At 47.7% G+C, this 18,637-nt stretch overlaps 1 protein-coding gene across 6 annotated transcripts in view; it reads left to right on the plus strand.

The window, feature by feature from the left end:
- The window catches only part of HCFC1 (host cell factor C1), a 94,508-nt gene that overhangs the window by 47,639 nt on the left and 28,232 nt on the right, over positions 1-18,637 (plus strand). For 4 of the 6 annotated variants that reach the window (XM_063936394.1, XM_063936393.1, XM_063936392.1 and 1 more), the window contains exons 18-23: positions 12,603-12,823; positions 12,995-13,430; positions 13,567-13,953; positions 14,069-14,178; positions 14,272-14,406; positions 14,848-15,033. In XM_063936394.1, the coding sequence (XP_063792464.1) occupies positions 12,603-12,823; positions 12,995-13,430; positions 13,567-13,953; positions 14,069-14,178; positions 14,272-14,406; positions 14,848-15,033 (1,475 nt within the window). The remainder of the gene's footprint in view (positions 1-12,602; positions 12,824-12,994; positions 13,431-13,566; positions 13,954-14,068; positions 14,179-14,271; positions 14,407-14,847; positions 15,034-18,637) is intronic. The other 2 variants (XM_063936395.1, XM_063936391.1) reach the window with 1 other exon arrangement.

Below are 18,637 nucleotides of genomic sequence, written 5' to 3' on the forward strand. Positions count from 1 at the left end.
TGTGCCTATTGGTCAGCACACTGTGGGGCTTTAGGAGATCTGTTAATACTTTAACAACATTCTTACAAGTTCAGATTTTTCTCTATCGTCCTAGTGGATGCTGGGGTTCCTGAAAGGACCATGGGGAATAGCGGCTCCGCAGGAGACAGGGCACAAAAGTAAAGCTTTCCGATCAGGTGGTGTGCACTGGCTCCTCCCCCTATGACCCTCCTCCAAGCCAGTTAGATTTTTGTGCCCGGCCGAGAAGGGTGCAATCTAGGTGGCTCTCCTAAAGAGCTGCTTAGAAAAGTTTAGCTTAGGTTTTTTATTTTACAGTGAGTCCTGCTGGCAACAGGATCACTGCAACGAGGGACTTAGGGGAGAAGAAGTGAACTCACCTGCGTGCAGGATGGATTGGCTTCTTGGCTACTGGACATCAGCTCCAGAGGGACGATCACAGGTACAGCCTGGATGGTCACCGGAGCCTTGCCGCCGGCCCCCTTGCAGATGCTGAAGTAAGAAGAGGTCCAGAATCGGCGGCAGAAGACTCCACAGTCTTCTAAAGGTAGCGCACAGCACTGCAGCTGTGCGCCATTTTCCTCTCAGCACACTTCACACGGCAGTCACTGAGGGTGCAGGGCGCTGGGAGGGGGGCGCCCTGGGAGGCAAATGAATACCTATTTTGGCTAAAAATACCTCACATATAGCCTCCGGAGGCTATATGGAGATATTTAACCCCTGCCAGAATCCGTTAAGAGCGGGAGACGAGGCCGCCGAAAAAGGGGCGGGGCCTATCTCCTCAGCACACAGCGCCATTTTCCCTCACAGAAAGGCTGGAGGGAAGGCTCCCAGGCTCTCCCCTGCACTGCACTACAGAAACAGGGTTAAAACAGAGAGGGGGGGCACTAATTTGGCGATATGCTTATATATATTAAGATGCTATAAGGGAAAACACTTATATAAGGTTGTCCCTATATAATTATAGCGTTTTTGGTGTGTGCTGGCAAACTCTCCCTCTGTCTCTCCAAAGGGCTAGTGGGTCCTGTCCTCTATCAGAGCATTCCCTGTGTGTGTGCTGTGTCGGTACGTGTGTGTCGACATGTAGGAGGACGATGTTGGTGAGGAGGCGGAGCAATTGCCTGTAATGGTGATGTCACTCTCTAGGGAGTCGACACCGGAATGGATGGCTTATTTAGGGAATTACGTGATAATGTCAACACGCTGCAAGGTCGGTTGACGACATGAGACGGCCGACAAACAATTAGTACCGGTCCAGACGTCTCAAAAACACCGTCAGGGGTTTTAAAACGCCCGTTGACTTTAGTCGGTCGACACAGACACAGACAGGGACACTGAATCCAGTGTCGACGGTGAATAAACAAACGTATTCCTTATTAGGGCCACACGTTAAAGGCAATGAAGGAGGTGTTACATATTTCTGATACTACAAGTACCACAAAAGAGGGTATTATGTGGGATGTGAAAAAACTACCATAGTTTTTCCTGAATCAGATAAATTAAATAAAGTGTGTGATGATGCGTGGGTTCCCCCCGATAGAAAATTATGGGAGGTATACCCTTTCCCGCCAGAAGTTAGGGCGCGTTGGGAAACACCCCTTAGGGTGGATAAGGCGCTCACACGCTTATCAAAAAGTGGCGGTACCGTCTATAGATAGGGCCGTCCTCAAGGACCAGCTGACAGGAGGCTGGAAAATATCATAAAAAGTATATACACACATACTGGTGTTATACTGCGACCAGCGATCGCCTCAGCCTGGATGTGCAGAGCTGGGGTGGCTTGGTCGGATTCCCTGACTAAATATATTGATACCCTTGACAGGGACAGTATTTTATTGACTATAGAGCATTTAAAGGATGCATTTCTATATATGCGAGATGCACAGAGGGATATGTGCACTCTGGCATCAAGAGTAAATGCGATGTCCATAACTGCCTGAAGATGTTATGGACACGACAGTGGTCAGGTGATGCAGATTCCAAACGGCACAAAGGTGTATTGCCGTATAAAGGAAGAGGAGTTATTTGGGGTCGGTCCATCGGACCTGGTGGCCACGGCAACTGCTGGAAAATCCACCGGTTTTACCCTAAGTCACATCTCTGCAGAAAAAGACACCGTCTTTTCAGCCTCAGTCCTTTCGTCCCTATAAGATCATATCTGCCCAGGGATAGAGGAAAGGGAAGAAGACTGCAGCAGGCAGCCCATTCCCAGGAACAGAAGCGTTCCACCGCTTCTGACAAGTTCTCAGCATGGCGCTGAGACCGTACAGGACCCCTGGATCCTACAAGTAGTATCCCAGGGGTACAGATTGGAATGTCGAGACGTTTCCCCTTCGCAGGCTCCTGAAGTCTGCTTTACCAAGGTCTCCCTCCGACAAGGAGGCAGTATGGGAAAAAATTCACAAGCTGTATTCCCAGCAGGTGAAAATTAAATTACCCCTCCTACTACAAGAAAAGGGGTATTATTCCACACTATATTGTGGTACTGAAGCCAGAAGGCTAGGTGAGACTTATTCTAAAAAAAATTTTGAACACTTACAAAGGTTCAAATCAAGATGGAGTCACTCAGAGCAGTGATAACGAACCAGGAAGAAGGGGACTATATAGTGTCCCGGGACATCAGGGATGATTACCTCTATGTCCCAAATTTGCCCTTCTCACTAAGGGTACCTCAGGTTCGTGGTGCAGAACTGTCACTATCAGTTTCAGACGCTGCCGTTTGGATTGTCCACGGCACCCCGGGTCTTTACCAAGGTAATGGCCGAAATGATGATTCTTCTTCGAAGAAAAGGCGTCTTAATTATCCCTTACTTGGACGATCTCCTGATAGGGGCATAGTCCAGGGAACAGTTGGAGGTCGGAGTAGCACTATCTAGGATACTGCTACAACAGCACGGGTGGATTCTAAATATTCCAAAATCGCAGCTGATCCCGACGACACGTCTGCTGTGCCTAGGGATGATTCTGGACACAGTCCAGAAAAAGGTGTTTCTCCCGGAAGAGAAAGCCAGGGAGTTATCCGAGCTAGTCAGGAACCTCCTAAAAACAGTGCATCATTGCACAAGGGTCCTGGTAAAAATGGTGGCTTCCTACGAAGCAATTCCATTCGGCAGATTTCACGCAAGAACTTTTCAGTGGGATCTGCTGGACAAATGGGCCGGATCGCATCTTCAGATGCATCAGCGGATAACCCTATATCCAAGGACAAGGGTGTCTCTCCTGTGGTGATTATAGAGTGCTCATCTTCTAGAGGGCCGCAGATTCGGCATTCAGGATTGGATGCTGGTGACCACGGAGCCCAGCCCGAGAGGCTGGGGAGCAGTCACACAAGGAAAAAATTTCCAGGGAGTGTGATCAAGTCTGGAGACTTTTCTCCACATAAATATACTGGAGCTAAGGGTAAATTTATAATGCTCTAAGCTTAGCAAGACCTCTGCTTCAAGGTCAGCCGGTATTGATCCAGTGGGAAAAACATCACGGCAGTCGCCCACGTAAACAGACAGGGCGACACAAGAAGCAGGAGGGCAATGGCAAAAACTGCAAGGACTTTTCGCTGGGCGGAAAATCATGTGATAGCACTGTCAGCAGTGTTTCATCCCGGGAATGGAAACTGGGAAGCAGACTTCCTCAGCAGGCACGGCCTCCACCCGGGAGAGTGGAAACTTCATCGGGAAGTTTTTTCCACATGATTGTAAACCGTTGGGAAATACCAAAGGTGGACATGATGGCGTCCCGTCTGGAAAAAAAAACAAAAAAAAAAAAACGGGACAGGTATTGCGCCAGGTCAAGAGGCCCTCAGGCAATAGCTGTGGACGTTCTGGTAACACCGTGGGTGTACCAGTCGGTGTATGTGTTCCCTCCTCTGCTTCTCATACCTAAGGTGCTGAGAATTATAAGACGTAGAGGAGTAAGAACTATACTCATGGCTCCGGATTGGCCAAGAAGGACTTGGTACCCGGAACTTCAAGAGATGCTTACAGAGGTCTTATGGCCTCTGCCGCTAAGAAGGGACTTGCTTCAGCAAGTACCATGTCTGTTCCAAGATTTACCGCAGCTGCGTTGTCGGCATGGCGGTGGAAAGCCGGATCCTAAGGGAAAAAGGCATTCCGGAAGAGGTCATTCCTACCCTGGTCAAAGCCAGAAAGGAGGTGACCGCACAACATTATCACCACATGTGGCGAAAATATGTTGCGTGGTGTGAGGCCAGGAAGGCCCCACAAAGAAATTTCAACTCGGTCGTTTCCTGCATTTCCTGCAAACAAGAGTGTCTATGGGCCTCAAATTGGGGTCCATTAAGGTTCAAATTTCGGCCCTGTCGATTTTCTTCCAGAAAGAATTGGCTTCAGTTCCTGAAGTCCAGAAGTTTGTCAAGGGAGTATTGCATATACAACCCCCTTTTGTGCCTCCAGTGGCACTGTGGGATCTCAACGTAGTTCTGGGATTCCTCAAATCACATTGGTTTAAAACCAGTCAAATCTGTGGATTTGAATCATCTCACATGAAAAGTGACCATGCTCTTGGACCTGGCCTGGACCAGGCGAGTGTCAAATTGGTGGTTTTTTCTCAAAAAAGCCCATATCTGTTTGTCCATTCGGACAGGGCAGAGCTGCGGACTCGTCCCCAGTTCTCTCCCTAAGGTGGTGTCAGTGTTTCACCTGAACCAGCTTATTGTGGTGCCTTGCACCTACTAGGGACTTGGAGGACTCCAAGTTGCTAGATGTTGTCAGGGCCCTGAAAATATGTTCCAGGACGGCTGGAGTCAGGAAAACTGACTTGCTGTTATCCTGTATGCACCCAACAAACTGGGTGCTCTTGCTTCTAAGCAGACTATTGCTAGTTGGATGTGTAATACAATTCAGCTTGCACATTCTGTGGCAGGCCTGCCACAGCCAAAATATGTAAATGCCCATTCCACAAGGAAGGTGGGCTCATCTTGGGCGGCTGCCCGAGGGGTCTCGGCTTTACAACTTTGCCGAGCAGCTACTTGGTCAGGGGCAAACACGTTTGCTAAATTCTACAAATTTGATACCCTGGCTAAGGAGGACCTGGAGTTCTCTCATTCGGTGCTGCAGAGTCATCCGCACTCTCCCGCCCGTTTGGGAGCTTTGGTATAATCCCCATGGTCCTTTCAGGAACCCCAGCATCCACTAGGACGATAGAGAAAATAAGAATTTACTTACCGATAATTCTATTTCTCGGAGTCCGTAGTGGATGCTGGGCGCCCATCCCAAGTGCGGATTATCTGCAATACTTGTACATAGTTACAAAAATCGGGTTATTATTGTTGTGAGCCATCTTTTCAGAGGCTCCGCTGTTATCATACTGTTAACTGGGTTTAGATCACAAGTTGTACGGTGTGATTGGTGTGGCTGGTATGAGTCTTACCCGGGATTCAAAATTCCTCCCTTATTGTGTACGCTCGTCCGGGCACAGTACCTAACTGGCTTGGAGGAGGGTCATAGGGGGAGGAGCCAGTGCACACCACCTGATCGGAAAGCTTTACTTTTGTGCCCTGTCTCCTGCGGAGCCGCTATTCCCCATGGTCCTTTCAGGAACCCCAGCATCCACTACGGACTCCGAGAAATAGAATTATCGGTAAGTAAATTCTTATTTTTTGCATCTTGAAGGTTGTTTGGGCAGAATGTATTGTACATAACAACTTCACTGTAAAGGGAAGGGAACACAGTTGGATTTAACTCAAGCTTACACACAAGTGCCCCCAGCTGATAAACACTCATAACAGAAACTATAGCCATTAGGAAGACCTCTTCCAAGTAAAGCAGATTAATTTCTGCAGTTCATTCATTCATGTCTTTCATCCATCTGTGGGACGGGAGTGTTAGTGTGTGGGAAGGGAGTTTGCACAAAACCTATAGAAACTAACTCCTCCCCCCACTAACCCCTCCCATCTCAAGCCTGACCAACTATTACCTCCGTTTTAGTTTTGTACCTGGAGAGTGCAGGCAGTGTTTCCTTTGCTATAGTTTTTAGTTACGTTTTTATTAATTTGATTTACTTTTTTTGACAAGTATATTTAGAGTGGGGCTAGATAGAGCAGATTTCCCACTCGATACAGCCTCTGGGGAAGCCACCATACTGAGGTCACTGGGGCTTTCTTCTATCCGGAAAGGTGATCCGAGGAGGCAGCCGTCTGGTAGGACAAGGCTCCGTAAACTGGTAATTTCCTACAGCCACAACCTGCCTAGGCAGTGTTGGGCTGTTATTCCCCTCTTATTCACTATTTTGTGTGCTGTAATGTAAGCGGAGGACCGTGAGTTGGGGCGCGTGCTGTGAGGTGTTGTGTGCTGCGGTCTGTCAGTGACCACTGGTGTGGGCATGCGCTGGTGCCGCTGTCCGCTGCCGTATAGGTTGGTTGGGCAGCGAGACATTTCAATGACCGTCCAGATGCTGAAGGGGATATTGGCCCTGGACGCTGCTTCCGATTCGGTCTGGCACCGCGCCTTCACTGTAGAAGCTTAGGTCCCCTTACTGAAGGAGAACGGCCAGCTGCGGCAGTTACACAGAAGGGGAAAGAAGCTCTGCCCGCCTTGTGCTTCCCGCTCAGGTGATGGTTACTGTGCCGCCCACCTCAGTCTGTGGGGGTAGGCTTGAACTACGAGCACCATTTTCTCCACGCAGCAGAAGCACTGCGGGGGATGCTGCACTAGTACTGATAGACTCACGCACGCGCGCGTACACGTACGTTAAGGGGACATCCGCTTCTCACCCTGTTCGGTACAGACGGGGATCAGCTGGCAGCAAGTACTGTTACAATCATTTGTGAAGCTAGTGGGTTCTCTGGTATTATGCTCATCCTGTTATTACAGATGGGGTTTGTATCTGTTTTTAGACATTGTGTAAGGGGATTGTACCGACTTTAGATTTTATTTAACCCCTTTTTACTGTTCAGTGTTCCATATTAGGACAGTTGTGAGATTTTAACAGACAATATGGCTAATAAGCCAGACAAATCTGCTAAAGGGGAAGCAGGCTCTGTTTATTTTGCTTGTTCACAGTGCAGCTCCAAACTTTTCTAAAGGTAGCACGGACCCAGGTCCCCTCTGCAAGGCGTGTTCTGGAACACCTGTTGCGGAGTAGCAGGGGGGGTTCTGCGTATCAGTCAATTCCTCAGGGGGCCAGGAATATGGCTGACGCTATTGCCGACTTGCGTCAGTCCCAATCGGGTACTGATTCAGGACAGTCTGCTGAGGAGCCACCGTGGGGCAAGAAATATGGGCAAATGTCTTTCTGACATAGGATAGTCTTTGAACAAGATAATTACTGCTTCAGGCTCAACGGTTTCTAAATGACAGCAGTCACTACCCGCTATCACTTTCCCAGGAGAGGAGTTAGATTCTGTAGTCCCCCCTTTGGAGGAAGGAGAATTAGATCCTGAGTGGAAGGATACCTCCGTTTGGGAAGAAGAGGAGTTGTCTACTAGCTCAGGTGTCAGATTGATAGAAGCCATACGTCAGACTCTCAATCTTCAAGATACGGCAGCAGCGGAGACTTCAACAGCCTTTTTCAAACAGCAGAAAAGACAAGTAGCTGTTTTCCCTTCCTATACTCATTTTGCGGATATTTTAAAAGAGCCTTGGCTTAAACTGGATTCACGCTCCTAAAAAAAATTAAGATTTCTGTATCCATTTGCAGAGGAAGACACACAGTTCTGGGATTCAGCCCCGAAGGTGGATGCTCCTATTACTCATTTGGCGAAGGCTACGGTTATCCCTTCAGTACAATCGGAGACACTGAAGTATTCCACGGATAGGAAGATAGAGGCGATTCTTAAATCCGTGTTCGCCTTATTGGGTATTTCTCTTCGTCCAATCCTCGCTGGAGCTTGGGTCCTTAAGGCTGTGGACGACTGGTTAGCACGGGTTGTATCTGGTATGCAATCTGATGATCCATCAGAGGCTGTTCAACTAGCAGAACAAATTTCTGAGGCTCTCGCTTATGTTGGTGAAGCTTTGTTGGACTTGGCATCGCTACAGTCACGTGTATCTGCTGTAGCGGTTACAGCAAGACGTTCACTCTGGCTTCGTGTTTGGAGTGCTGACTCCGATTCCAAACAGACGTTAACAGCCGTTCCCCTTTGAGGAAGAATTTCTCTTTGGTCCGGAACTTACAAAGATTATCTCTAATACCATAGATGGCAAGCCCGTTTCTTCCAGTTGCTCCTCAAAAGCCAAAACCAACTAAGTTTTTCAGTCCTTTCGTACTCAAGGCAGGGGAAGTTTCCGGTCCTTTCGAGCCTTTTCAAGATTTCCACATAGAGTTGCGTTCCGAGGTAGAGGATCCGAGGCACCACGTAGACCGGCAGTCAAGCCTGCTGACAAGCCTACCGCGTGATGCTGAGAAGTCTCCGGAGGGATCATTGGTGGTTGGGCTCGGTTACTACAGTTCGAGGAAGTGTGGTCTTTTGTCGAAACCAGATCGGTGGGTGATGAGGGTCATAACCCGAGGCTATATTTTGGATCTTGAGGATCCTGTCCTAAACTGCTTTTTCATCACTCCTCTCCATTGCGATCCCCTCAGACGACAAGCACTGATTCAGGCAACTTCTGTGCTTTTACGCAATGGAGTAATTCTTACAGTTCCCAAACTACAACAGGGTCAGGGCTTTTACTCTAGTCTCTTTCTCGCAAAAAAAAACAGGCGGTTCATTTTGACCCATCTTAAATCTAAAGTGCCTGAATTCATATCTTTGTACAGAAATTCAAAATGGAATCGATTCATTAAGTCATCGCCGCCATGGAACCGGAGAAATATTTGGCATCTATACACATAAAAGACGCATACCTCCATGTTCCCATTTGGACAGGTCATCAACATCTCTTGAGATTCGCAATCGGCCCTTGGCATTTTCATTTTCAAGCTCTTCCATTCGTCCTATCCACAGCTACTCTGGTATTTACAAAAATCATGGCCCATGTAGTGGCAGTTCTCAGGTGTCAGGGAGTCAACATTACTCCTTACCTGGATGATTTGTTGCTGAAGGCTCAATCACGGACACTTCACCTACAATTGCAGCTCACAACAGCCACCCTACAGTTATTCGGGTGGATAGTGAATTTCCAAAAATCTTCTTCAATGCTTCCCCCTCAGAAGATAGTGTTTCTAGGGCTCCTGTTCGACACGAGAAGTCAGAAGCTTTTTCTACCTCAGATCTACAATCCAGAGTCAACTCCCTGTTACAGTTGCCGAGGGTCTCCGTTCTCAGCTATATGCAAGTGTTGGGCAAGTTGGTAGCGACGTTCGAGGCGGTGCCATATGCCAGATTCCATGCTCGGGCCCCTTGAAGCTGAAATTCTTGGCTGCTGGAATCAAACGGGACCACATCTGGACTTGCAATTGTGTCTGCTATTGGTTCAGACTTGACAGTCTCTCCTTTGGTGGCTTCACCGTCCCAATCTGACCATAGGAATGCCGTTCACTGTTCGGTCTTGGAGGATAGTCACCACAGACGCCAGCCATACTGGTTGGGGGGCGGTGTTTCAGTCTCAGCAATTCCAGGGACCCTGGTACAGTCAAGAATCGAAGTTACCAATTAACATCTCCGAGTTGAGAGCAATTCGGTATGCTCTGCTTCAGATTCAAACCAGCGTCTGGGGTCATCCGGTACGCATTTAATCAGACAACGCCACAGCGGTGGCTTCCATAAACAAACAAAGCAGTACGCGCAGCTGGGGAGCCATGAAGGAAGTCTCCCATATTCTCCAGTGGGTGGAACGTTGGATTCCGACCATCTCCGCAGTTCACATTCCAGGGGTGTAAAACTGGGAAACAGATATGTTAAGCCGTCACACGGTCCATCCGGGAGAATGGGAGCTTCATCAAGAAGTCAGACATCGATCTCATGGCATCTCGTCTCAACCGAAAGCTACCTTGGTATGGCTCCCGGACTTAAGAACCTCAGGCAGAGTTGATCGATGCCTTGACGGCTCAATGCATTTTCAACTGGGATTTGTTTCCGCCAATCACCTTAATACCACGCCTACTTCAACGCATCCGGAGAGAGCGTCTCCTGGTCATTCTAGTGTCTCTGGACTGGCCTCGTCGGTGGTACTCTCCTCGGCACCATGGTGACCAAGGAACTGTTCCGTCTACCTCTGCGACCCAATCTTCTACAGGGAATTTGTCGCCACCATGATTTTAAATCATCTGGCTTTGACGTCATGGTTCTTGAATCCAGCATTCTAAGAGCTAAAGGTTTATCTCGACCAGTGGTGAGAAGAACTATGCTTCAGGCTAGGAAACAAGTCACTTATCAAATTTATCACAGAGTGGCGTGTATACATTGCTTGGTGTGAAAGGTGTGGGTTGTCGCCGGACCTCTTTTGCTTACCTCACCTGTTGTATTTCCTTCAGGAAGGTCTGACTAAAGGACTTCCTCTTTTTACCCTTAAAGGGTAAGGCTCTGCCTTGTCTGTATTTTTTCAGAAAAGATTGTCTCTCATTCCGGAGGTCCAGACATTCCCTTAAGGCAATTTGGTTGTTCTGGCTCTCTAGAAGCCTCCGTTTGAGCCACTGGGAACTGTTGAATTGCGGCTTCTTACTCTGAAGGTGTGTTTTTACTTTTGACCATTGCTTCAGCCAGACATGTTTGAGTTAGCGGTGCTTTTCTTGCAGACCACCTGTGTTGGTTTTTCATGAGGATTGAGTGGTCTTGCGTACGAAGCCTTCCTTCTTGCCAAAGGTTGTCTACGTTCCATATGACTCAAGACATAGTGCTTCCAGCGTTTGTTTCAGAGTCTTGTGGAAAGGATGGTCATTTGGCGTTGTTAGATGTTGTTGTTAGGGCCTTACACACTTATTTGTCACGTATAGTGTCTATTCGCCGTACAGATAACTTGTTTGTTTCGATTGATTGCACCCAAACGTGGCTGGCCGGCCTCTAAAAACACAGTAGCGCATTGGGTGACCTCTGCTATTCGGCAGGCCTATGTATTTTCTGCATTGCTTGTTCCTGACTCTGAGGGCTCATTCGACTAGGGCTGTTGAGGCCTCCTCTGCTGTTCGCGGAGGTGATTCGGTTGAGCAGCTGTGTAGAGCAGCGACTTGGTCGTCCATGCATACTTTCACCAAGTTTTACAGTTTTCATACTTTTGGTTTGGAAACTGCCTCTGTTGGGTGTCAAATTTTACAGACAGCTATGCCGTCTGTTTCTCCCTTCTCTATTTAGCTTGCTTTGGGAAACACAGTCAGTAAGTGCGTAGTGTCCCCCAGATGGATGAAAGAGAAATAGGTATATTTGTTAATTACCATAAAATCTTTCTCTGATTCCATCTGGGGGAAGCTGCGATCCCTTCCGTATTTTTGTCTGGTTTATTGGTTGTGTTCTGTTCTGCCTCTTCCGGCTTTGCTAAACGCTAACTGAGGTAATTCTTGGTCAGGCTAGAGATGGGAGGGGTTGGAGGGGGGAGGAGTTTCTATAGGTTCTGTGCTAAACTCCCCACATACTCTAACCCATAGGTTCTCAAACTCTCCTCAGGACCCCGCACAGTGCATGTTTTTGCAGGTCTCCTCACAGAATCTCAAGTGAAATAATTAGCTCCACCTGTGGACCTTTTACAATGTATCAGTGAGTAATTAACATACCTGTGAACCTGCTGGGTTACTTACAAAACATGCACTGTGTGGGGTCCTGAGGACCGAGTTTGAGAACCTATGCTCTAACCAATCAGTAAGTGCGCAGCGTTCGTCAGATGGAATCCGAGAGATTGCACGGTTAAGTAACAAAAAATCCCTATTTCCGGCTCAGGATGTTTTAAAGGGTGAAAGAACCAATTTATGGTATGATTGAGCTACAAGGGACAAATATTTTCCTCAAATGTTTTCTAAACTGATGGTGGGTTCTTCAGTGGTCCAAATTGCAATGTCTGAGAGACTCAAGCACCGACTTCCTTAGAACCTTAGGAAACATGCCAGTCGGAGTAAAAACTAAGGGAAGGACAGTGGTATCCACCAGAAAAACCAGTTGGGTCTGAGGTAGAGTAGAGGATCCTACTCTGATTAATTGGTCATCCAGACAGACTGTGATTCCCTCTCAGGACAGCAATCATTGTTAAAACTATATGCGCTGTAGAAAGACTAAAAGGAGAGACCTGTAGTTTGATAGTGAAGATATTTGACTTGCCTAGCTTTTATCTCTGGAAGCCAGAAATGTCTTATTCCATGCCATTTATTACTGTTCATTAAGACTCCATCTTGAAACACCGTTGTCCCTCAGAAATGCACTTCCTGTAAGTTCAGTGTGTCTGTCAGATTTGGCAGGCTTGCTCATGTGAGGTAAAGTTGGTCAAGGAGGTATCTTACCATCTTTGGACTGATTTTCCCTAGGCCGTTTTATCTCTAGTAGCGAGTACTACTGCTGTTACCACGAAGAACCTGAAAGGGTTCATGTAGTTTGTTTGTTTAGGCTTCATAGCCGTGGTCACCCTATCATTAATCCTCCATTAGCAGTAACCAGATTTCTCCTCCTCCTGGAGCTCTTCCTGATGAAATCTTGTAGTATTGGAACTAATTCCTGAGACCTCTCTTGTATTCCAGTCTATGAAATAGAGCATTAGCAATACTTGATTGATTTTATGATCCATTTGTAGATCAACCACCAGCCGCTAATGGCCAAGGAGAGCAGGAAACTGTTCCCACTGAGGAATCTGCCTCAAGTACCAACTCCAACACCGTAGCTGCAACATCCCCAGTTACCATTGTGGCAGTAACAGCCGCCTCTTCTCCAGTGCAATCAACTGTCCAGCCCATCGTTTCCAGAGCAGTGACAACTGTGACACAGTCCACACAAGCCCCTGGCCCATCTGTTCCGGTGAGTTTACAGTATTGCCTATCTACTGTAATGTATGAACAACGACCTCTTTTTTTTTTTTTTTTTTTTTTTTTTTTTTTTTCTTTTTTTTCCTTTATGGAATGGCTTTCATTCAGTCTAGAATTTGCAGCAGCTTATAGTTCATATTTTTTTTCTTTTTTCCCATTCCAGAATATTTCATCCATGACTGACCCCTCCTCTGAAGATACTGTGCAACCTGCAAATGCGGTCCCTTGCACTGAACAAACTGAAGCTCAGCTCTCCTCTGACATTCTCCAGCCTCCCGAGGAGGCCCAGGGAGAACCAGAAGCACAGGCTATGGACACTGGTGTTCCGGAACATAATGAAGCAGAGCTGCAAGCTGCAATGGAAGCAGAGCATGCCCAGGAGGCTGCAGCTGCGGAGCAACAGGGGGTTGAACAGCTTTCTCTTCCTCAGGAGCTAATGGCAGAGGGACAGACAACCACACTCATGGTCACAGGGTTAACGCCGGAGGAGCTAGCAGTAACTGCTGCAGCCGAAGCTGCCGCCCAGGCTGCTGCTACTGAAGAGGCCCAGGCATTGGCCATTCAAGCAGTTCTGCAGGCTGCGCAGCAGGCGGTGATGGGTAAGTCCCAAAGGGTATTTGTATAATGGATGGGTTTGAAAAAGACCATTCTTTTATTGTATATTTAAGAGGACATGCGTTCGTAAGTCCATCTTCTGCAACTCGTTTTTGTGTTTTGTCCCTATGGGTTTCCAAGCAGCAGCTGGAGAGCCAATGGACACCTCTGACGTGGCTCACGCCGAGCTGCGTCATCTGACGTCTGAAGGGCCCACCACCACCATTCCAATTGTCCTAACTCAGCAGGAGCTGGCAGCTCTGGTTCATCAGCAGCAACAGTTGCAAGAAGCCCAGCATCAGCAACAGTTACAACAGCTTCAGCAGCAGCAATTACAACAGCAGCAGCAATTGCATCAACAGCAGTTACAGCAACTACAGCAGCTGCAACAGTTGCACCAATTGCCTACGGAGGCCTTGGCACCAGCGGACAGCCTCAACGATCCTGCCAGCGAAAGTAATGGGCTCAATGAGCTAACTAATGCAGTGACCAGTGCAGTTGCACTTATACCTTCTACTCCCACAGAGAGTGAGTGTCAACAAGATATTCATTTAGTTAATGCAGAAAGCCTGTTCTATTTGTGTAGGTCTGTTTTTGCGGTTTGGACTTGACAAGAAGTAATTCCTTGTTTTTCTTTTGCCAGGTTTGGCTCCAACGAATGCCTTCACAGCACCACAACCTGTAGTGATTGCCAGCCCTGCAAAACTGCAGGCGGCAGCAGCTCTTACTGAAGTAGCAAATGGCATTGAGGCTGTAAGTTCTATTGTGAAGTTGTGAACGTCCGTATGAAGATTTATACGCGTCTGCATCATGATCATGGTTTTCATACTATACTCTCTTTTACAGAAACAGGATTTACCCCCACAGCAGCCTAAAGCGCAGTTAAAAAAAGAGAATCAGTGGTTTGATGTTGGTGTAATAAAGACCACGAATATGATGGTGACACATTACTACTTGCCTGCTGATGACTCCAGCACTGATGTAAGTAAAGTTATTGTGGTGGTCAGTGGTGTAATAGAAGTACATTGGGTAGATTGTACTCATTACACAAGCTGGTACTGGGGGCGTTAAACCCTTGAACACATTTTGCGTGAATTCTTGTCGGACTAAGTGAAGTTATTGGTAGGCTCAAATGTAAAGTACAATAGGTTATGCATGCTAATCATAAAACGTATTCGTGTGTATAGACCATATCTATTTATAAGACACGAGCGATATCTGCGAAGGCCTTTGAAAAGTGATGTTATACCGAATATCTTTCAGAAAATGGTGTAAAACAGGAGCTAAACTCTGAAAGTTGCTAATGAAAGCCACAAATTTGATGTCATTATTAGAATTTGGAGATTTGCTAATTTTTTATTTTTTAGTTTGATATTGATACTTTTTTTTTTTTTTGTTTTTTTTTTTTTTTTGTATTTTCAGGATGACTCTGGTGTCCTCCCAGATTATAGCCAGTTGAAAAAACAAGAACTGCAGCCTGGGACTGCCTATAAGTTTCGAGTTGCTGGAATAAATGCTTGTGGACGTGGACCTTTCAGTGAGATCTCTGCCTTTAAGACTTGTCTACCTGGTTTCCCAGGTGCACCATGTGCCATAAAGATCAGCAAGGTACCAGTATTGTTGGCCAATATAAGAAATCCCCTTTTTGTGAAGAAGAAAAAAAACCTGACTTTTATCGCCATAAAAGCGTTGATGGTCATTATTGGGGTATCCAATTATAGCCCGTTTTCTGTGAGGTAAATTACCCCTATTCACAAAAAAAGCTGCAGGTTTTGAAGCACTTGCTGAGGAAAAGATAGTTACTTATCAGGGATTCGCACAAAATCCCCAATCAGCGTCTGCATTAGGGGTAATTGGATAGCAAAAGGCGAGTCAGTTAGCTGTAGTAATTTACCGTGGCTAATTGGATACCGCCCTTCTCCTCCCTTCGTTTTAGAATATAAGCTTTTATAAGCAGACTCCTCATTTCTTCTTTCATTCCTTAGCCCACTATCTCAGCCAATATGCATAAGCTATAGCAATGCCTACACTAATTTTACATAAAGTAACACATAGTAAAATAGAGGATTTTGGTACTTACCAGGTCAATCCTTTTCTTTGAATCCATAGGGGTCACTGGAGTACTCTTGGTATATGGACGGTGCGATAGCAGGGATAGGCGCAATTAAATACTGAAATGTGTAACCCTTCTTCCCCTCCATACTACAAAGATGTCTGTGTTTTTTGCTGGGCCAAACAGGAGCCAAAGTTAGATGCTGATGCCATAGAATTATGAAATTTGTAAAAGCACAAACGTGTGCACCGATGACCATGTAGCTGCACGGCAAAGTTGCGTCGTGGAAACTCCACGACCTGCTGCCCATGATGGTTCCACAGAACGCGTGGAATGTGCTGAAATAGATGCAGGCGGTTGTAGGCTAGCATGAAAATAAGCTTGACAAACGGTCATCTTAATCCATCTAGCCAAGGTCTGTTTGGAAGCTGGCCAACCTACCTTGACTGCATAATAGAGAACAAACAATGTATTTGTTTTACGTACTGTAGATGTTCGAGCTACATAAATTCGAAATGCACAAACTACATCCAAAGAAGCTGGAGTTACTGAACCTTCTGAGAATCAGGAACTACGATTGGTTGATTTATAGGAAAAGAGGATACTACCTTTGGTAGAAAAGCGGGATTCGTCCGAAGTTCCGCTCCGTTCTCATGAAACACCAGATTACGGTGGCTTGCATGACAACGCACCCAATTCTGAAACACGCCTTGCCGAAGCTAAGGCTAGGAGAAAAACTGTTTTCCAAGTTAAACTTAATTTCTCTAACGTCCTAGAGCAGCGGTGGCCAACCTGTGGCTCTTGAGCCACATGTGGCTCTTTCTTTATTCAAATGTGGCTCCCAACACTCTAAATAATGTGACCACAACAGATACAGAAACCGCTGCACTCCAGCCAGACACGCAACAGCACTATAGGGACTGAAAACTGAAGGAGTCAGATACTAGAGGTGAGACACCCACAAGCAAACAGAGGACACATTAGGGACTGCTGCAATGGCATGAGTTGATGTGGGGGTGGGGGGGGGGCTGTAGTGATACATGAGGGTGGACTAGAGTGACACATGGCAGAGCTGGCTGGAGAGACAAAGGAGGGTCCTGGCAGGAGTGACGTGGGAGGGTGCTGGAAGTAGTGACACATGGGAGATATGGCTGGAGTGACATAGGAGGGTGGTAGCAGGAGTGACACATGGGAGAGTTGGCTAGAGTGACATACTGTAGGAGGGTGGTAGCAGGAGTGACACATGGGGGAGCTGGCTAGAGTGACATACAGTAGGAGGGTGGTAGCAGGAGTGACACATGGGGGAGCTGGCTAGAGTGACATACTGTAGGAGGGTGGTAGCAGGAGTGACACATGGGGGAGCTGGCTAGAGTGACATACTGTAGGAGGGTGGTAGCAGGAGTGACACATGGGAGAGCTGGCTAGAGTGACATACTGTAGGAGGGTGGTAGCAGGAGTGACACATGGGGGAGCTGGCTAGAGTGATACTGTAGGAGGGTGGTAGCAGGAGTGACACATGGGGGAGCTGGCTAGAGTGACATACTGTAGGAGGGTGGTAGCAGGAGTGACACATGGGAGAGCTGGCTAGAGTGACATACTGTAGGAGGGTGGTAGCAGGAGTGACACATGGGGGAGCTGGCTAGAGTGACATACTGTAGGAGGGTGGTAGCAGGAGTGACACATGGGGGAGCTGGCTAGAGTGACATACGGTAGGAGGGTGGTAGCAGGAGTGACACATGGGGGAGCTGGCTAGAGTGACATACTGTAGGAGGGTGGTAGCAGGAGTGACACATGGGGGAGCTGGCTGGAGTGATATAGGAGGGTGCTGGAAGTAGTGACACATAGGAGAGCTGGCTGGAGTGACATAGGAGGGTCCTGGCAGGAGTGACGCGGGAGGGTGCTGGAAGCAGTGACACATGGGAGAGCTGGCTGGAGTGATATAGGAGGGTGGTAGCAGGAGTGACACATGGGGGAGCTGGCTGGAGTGACACAGCAGGGACTTGGCAGTAGTAACACATGGGGGAGCTGGCTGGAGTGACATAGGAGGGTGCTAGCAGGAGTGACACATGGAAGAGCTGGCTGGAGTGACAGGAGAGTGTTGGCTGGAGTGACACATGGGGGAGCTGGCTGGAGTGACACAGCAGGGTCTTGGCAGTAGTGACACATGAAAGAGCTGGCTGAAGTGACAGGAGGGTGTTGGCTGGAGAGACACATGGGAGAGCTAGCAGGAGTGACATGAGGGAGCTGGCTGGAGTGACATAGGAGGGTGCTAGCAGGAGTGACACATGGGGGAGCTGGCTGGAGTGACAGGAGGGTGTTGGCTAGAGTGACACATGGGGGAGCTGAAGTTTATTATGTGAATCTGGCTTTATCAATTTTTTTTTGAAAGTGGCTTTTTCAATGGATCTGGCTTTAAAAAAATGTATTTTATGTCGTTCTTGCTTTTTCGATGTATTTTATACCAGGGGTGTGGTCTAGCAGGCACAAGGACACATTCCATTTTTGCATGCGCGCCATTGGCTCGATGTCGGCTCTTTGACGTACCTAACAAGGTTTTTGGGCTCTTTGTCACTGGCTGGTTGGCCACCCCTGTCCTAGAGGATGCTGGGACTCCGTGAGGACCATGGGGATAGACGGGCTCCGCAGGAGACATGGGCACTTTAAGAAAGACTTTGACTCTGGGTGTGCACTGGCTCCTCCCTCTATGCCCCTCCTCCAGACCTCAGTTTGATACTGTGCCCAGTGGAGACTGGGTGCATTTCAGGAGCTCTCCTGAGTTTCCTGTAAGAAAGCATTTTTGTTAGGTTTTTTATTTTCAGGGAGCCTGCTGGCAACAGACTCCCTGCATCGAGGGACTGAGGAGAGAGAAACAGGACCCACTTCTCTGAGTTCAGGGCTCTGTTTCTTAGGCTACTGGACACCATTAGCTCCAGAGGGATCGGTACGCAGGTCTCACCCTCGCCGTCCGTCCCAGAGCCGCGCCGCCGTTCTCCTCGCAGAGCCGGAAGAAAGAAGCCGGGTGAGTATGTGAGGAAAAGACCCATCTGAGGCGGCAGAAGACACTTGGTTTTTCACTGAGGTAACGCACAGCACTGCAGCTGTGCGCCATTGCTCCCCTTCACCTCACACACTCCGGTCACTGTAAGGGGGGGGGGGGGG

The sequence above is a fragment of the Pseudophryne corroboree genome, chromosome 8, assembly GCF_028390025.1.
Source record: "Pseudophryne corroboree isolate aPseCor3 chromosome 8, aPseCor3.hap2, whole genome shotgun sequence".
In the NCBI taxonomy this organism is placed as follows: domain Eukaryota; kingdom Metazoa; phylum Chordata; class Amphibia; order Anura; family Myobatrachidae; genus Pseudophryne; species Pseudophryne corroboree.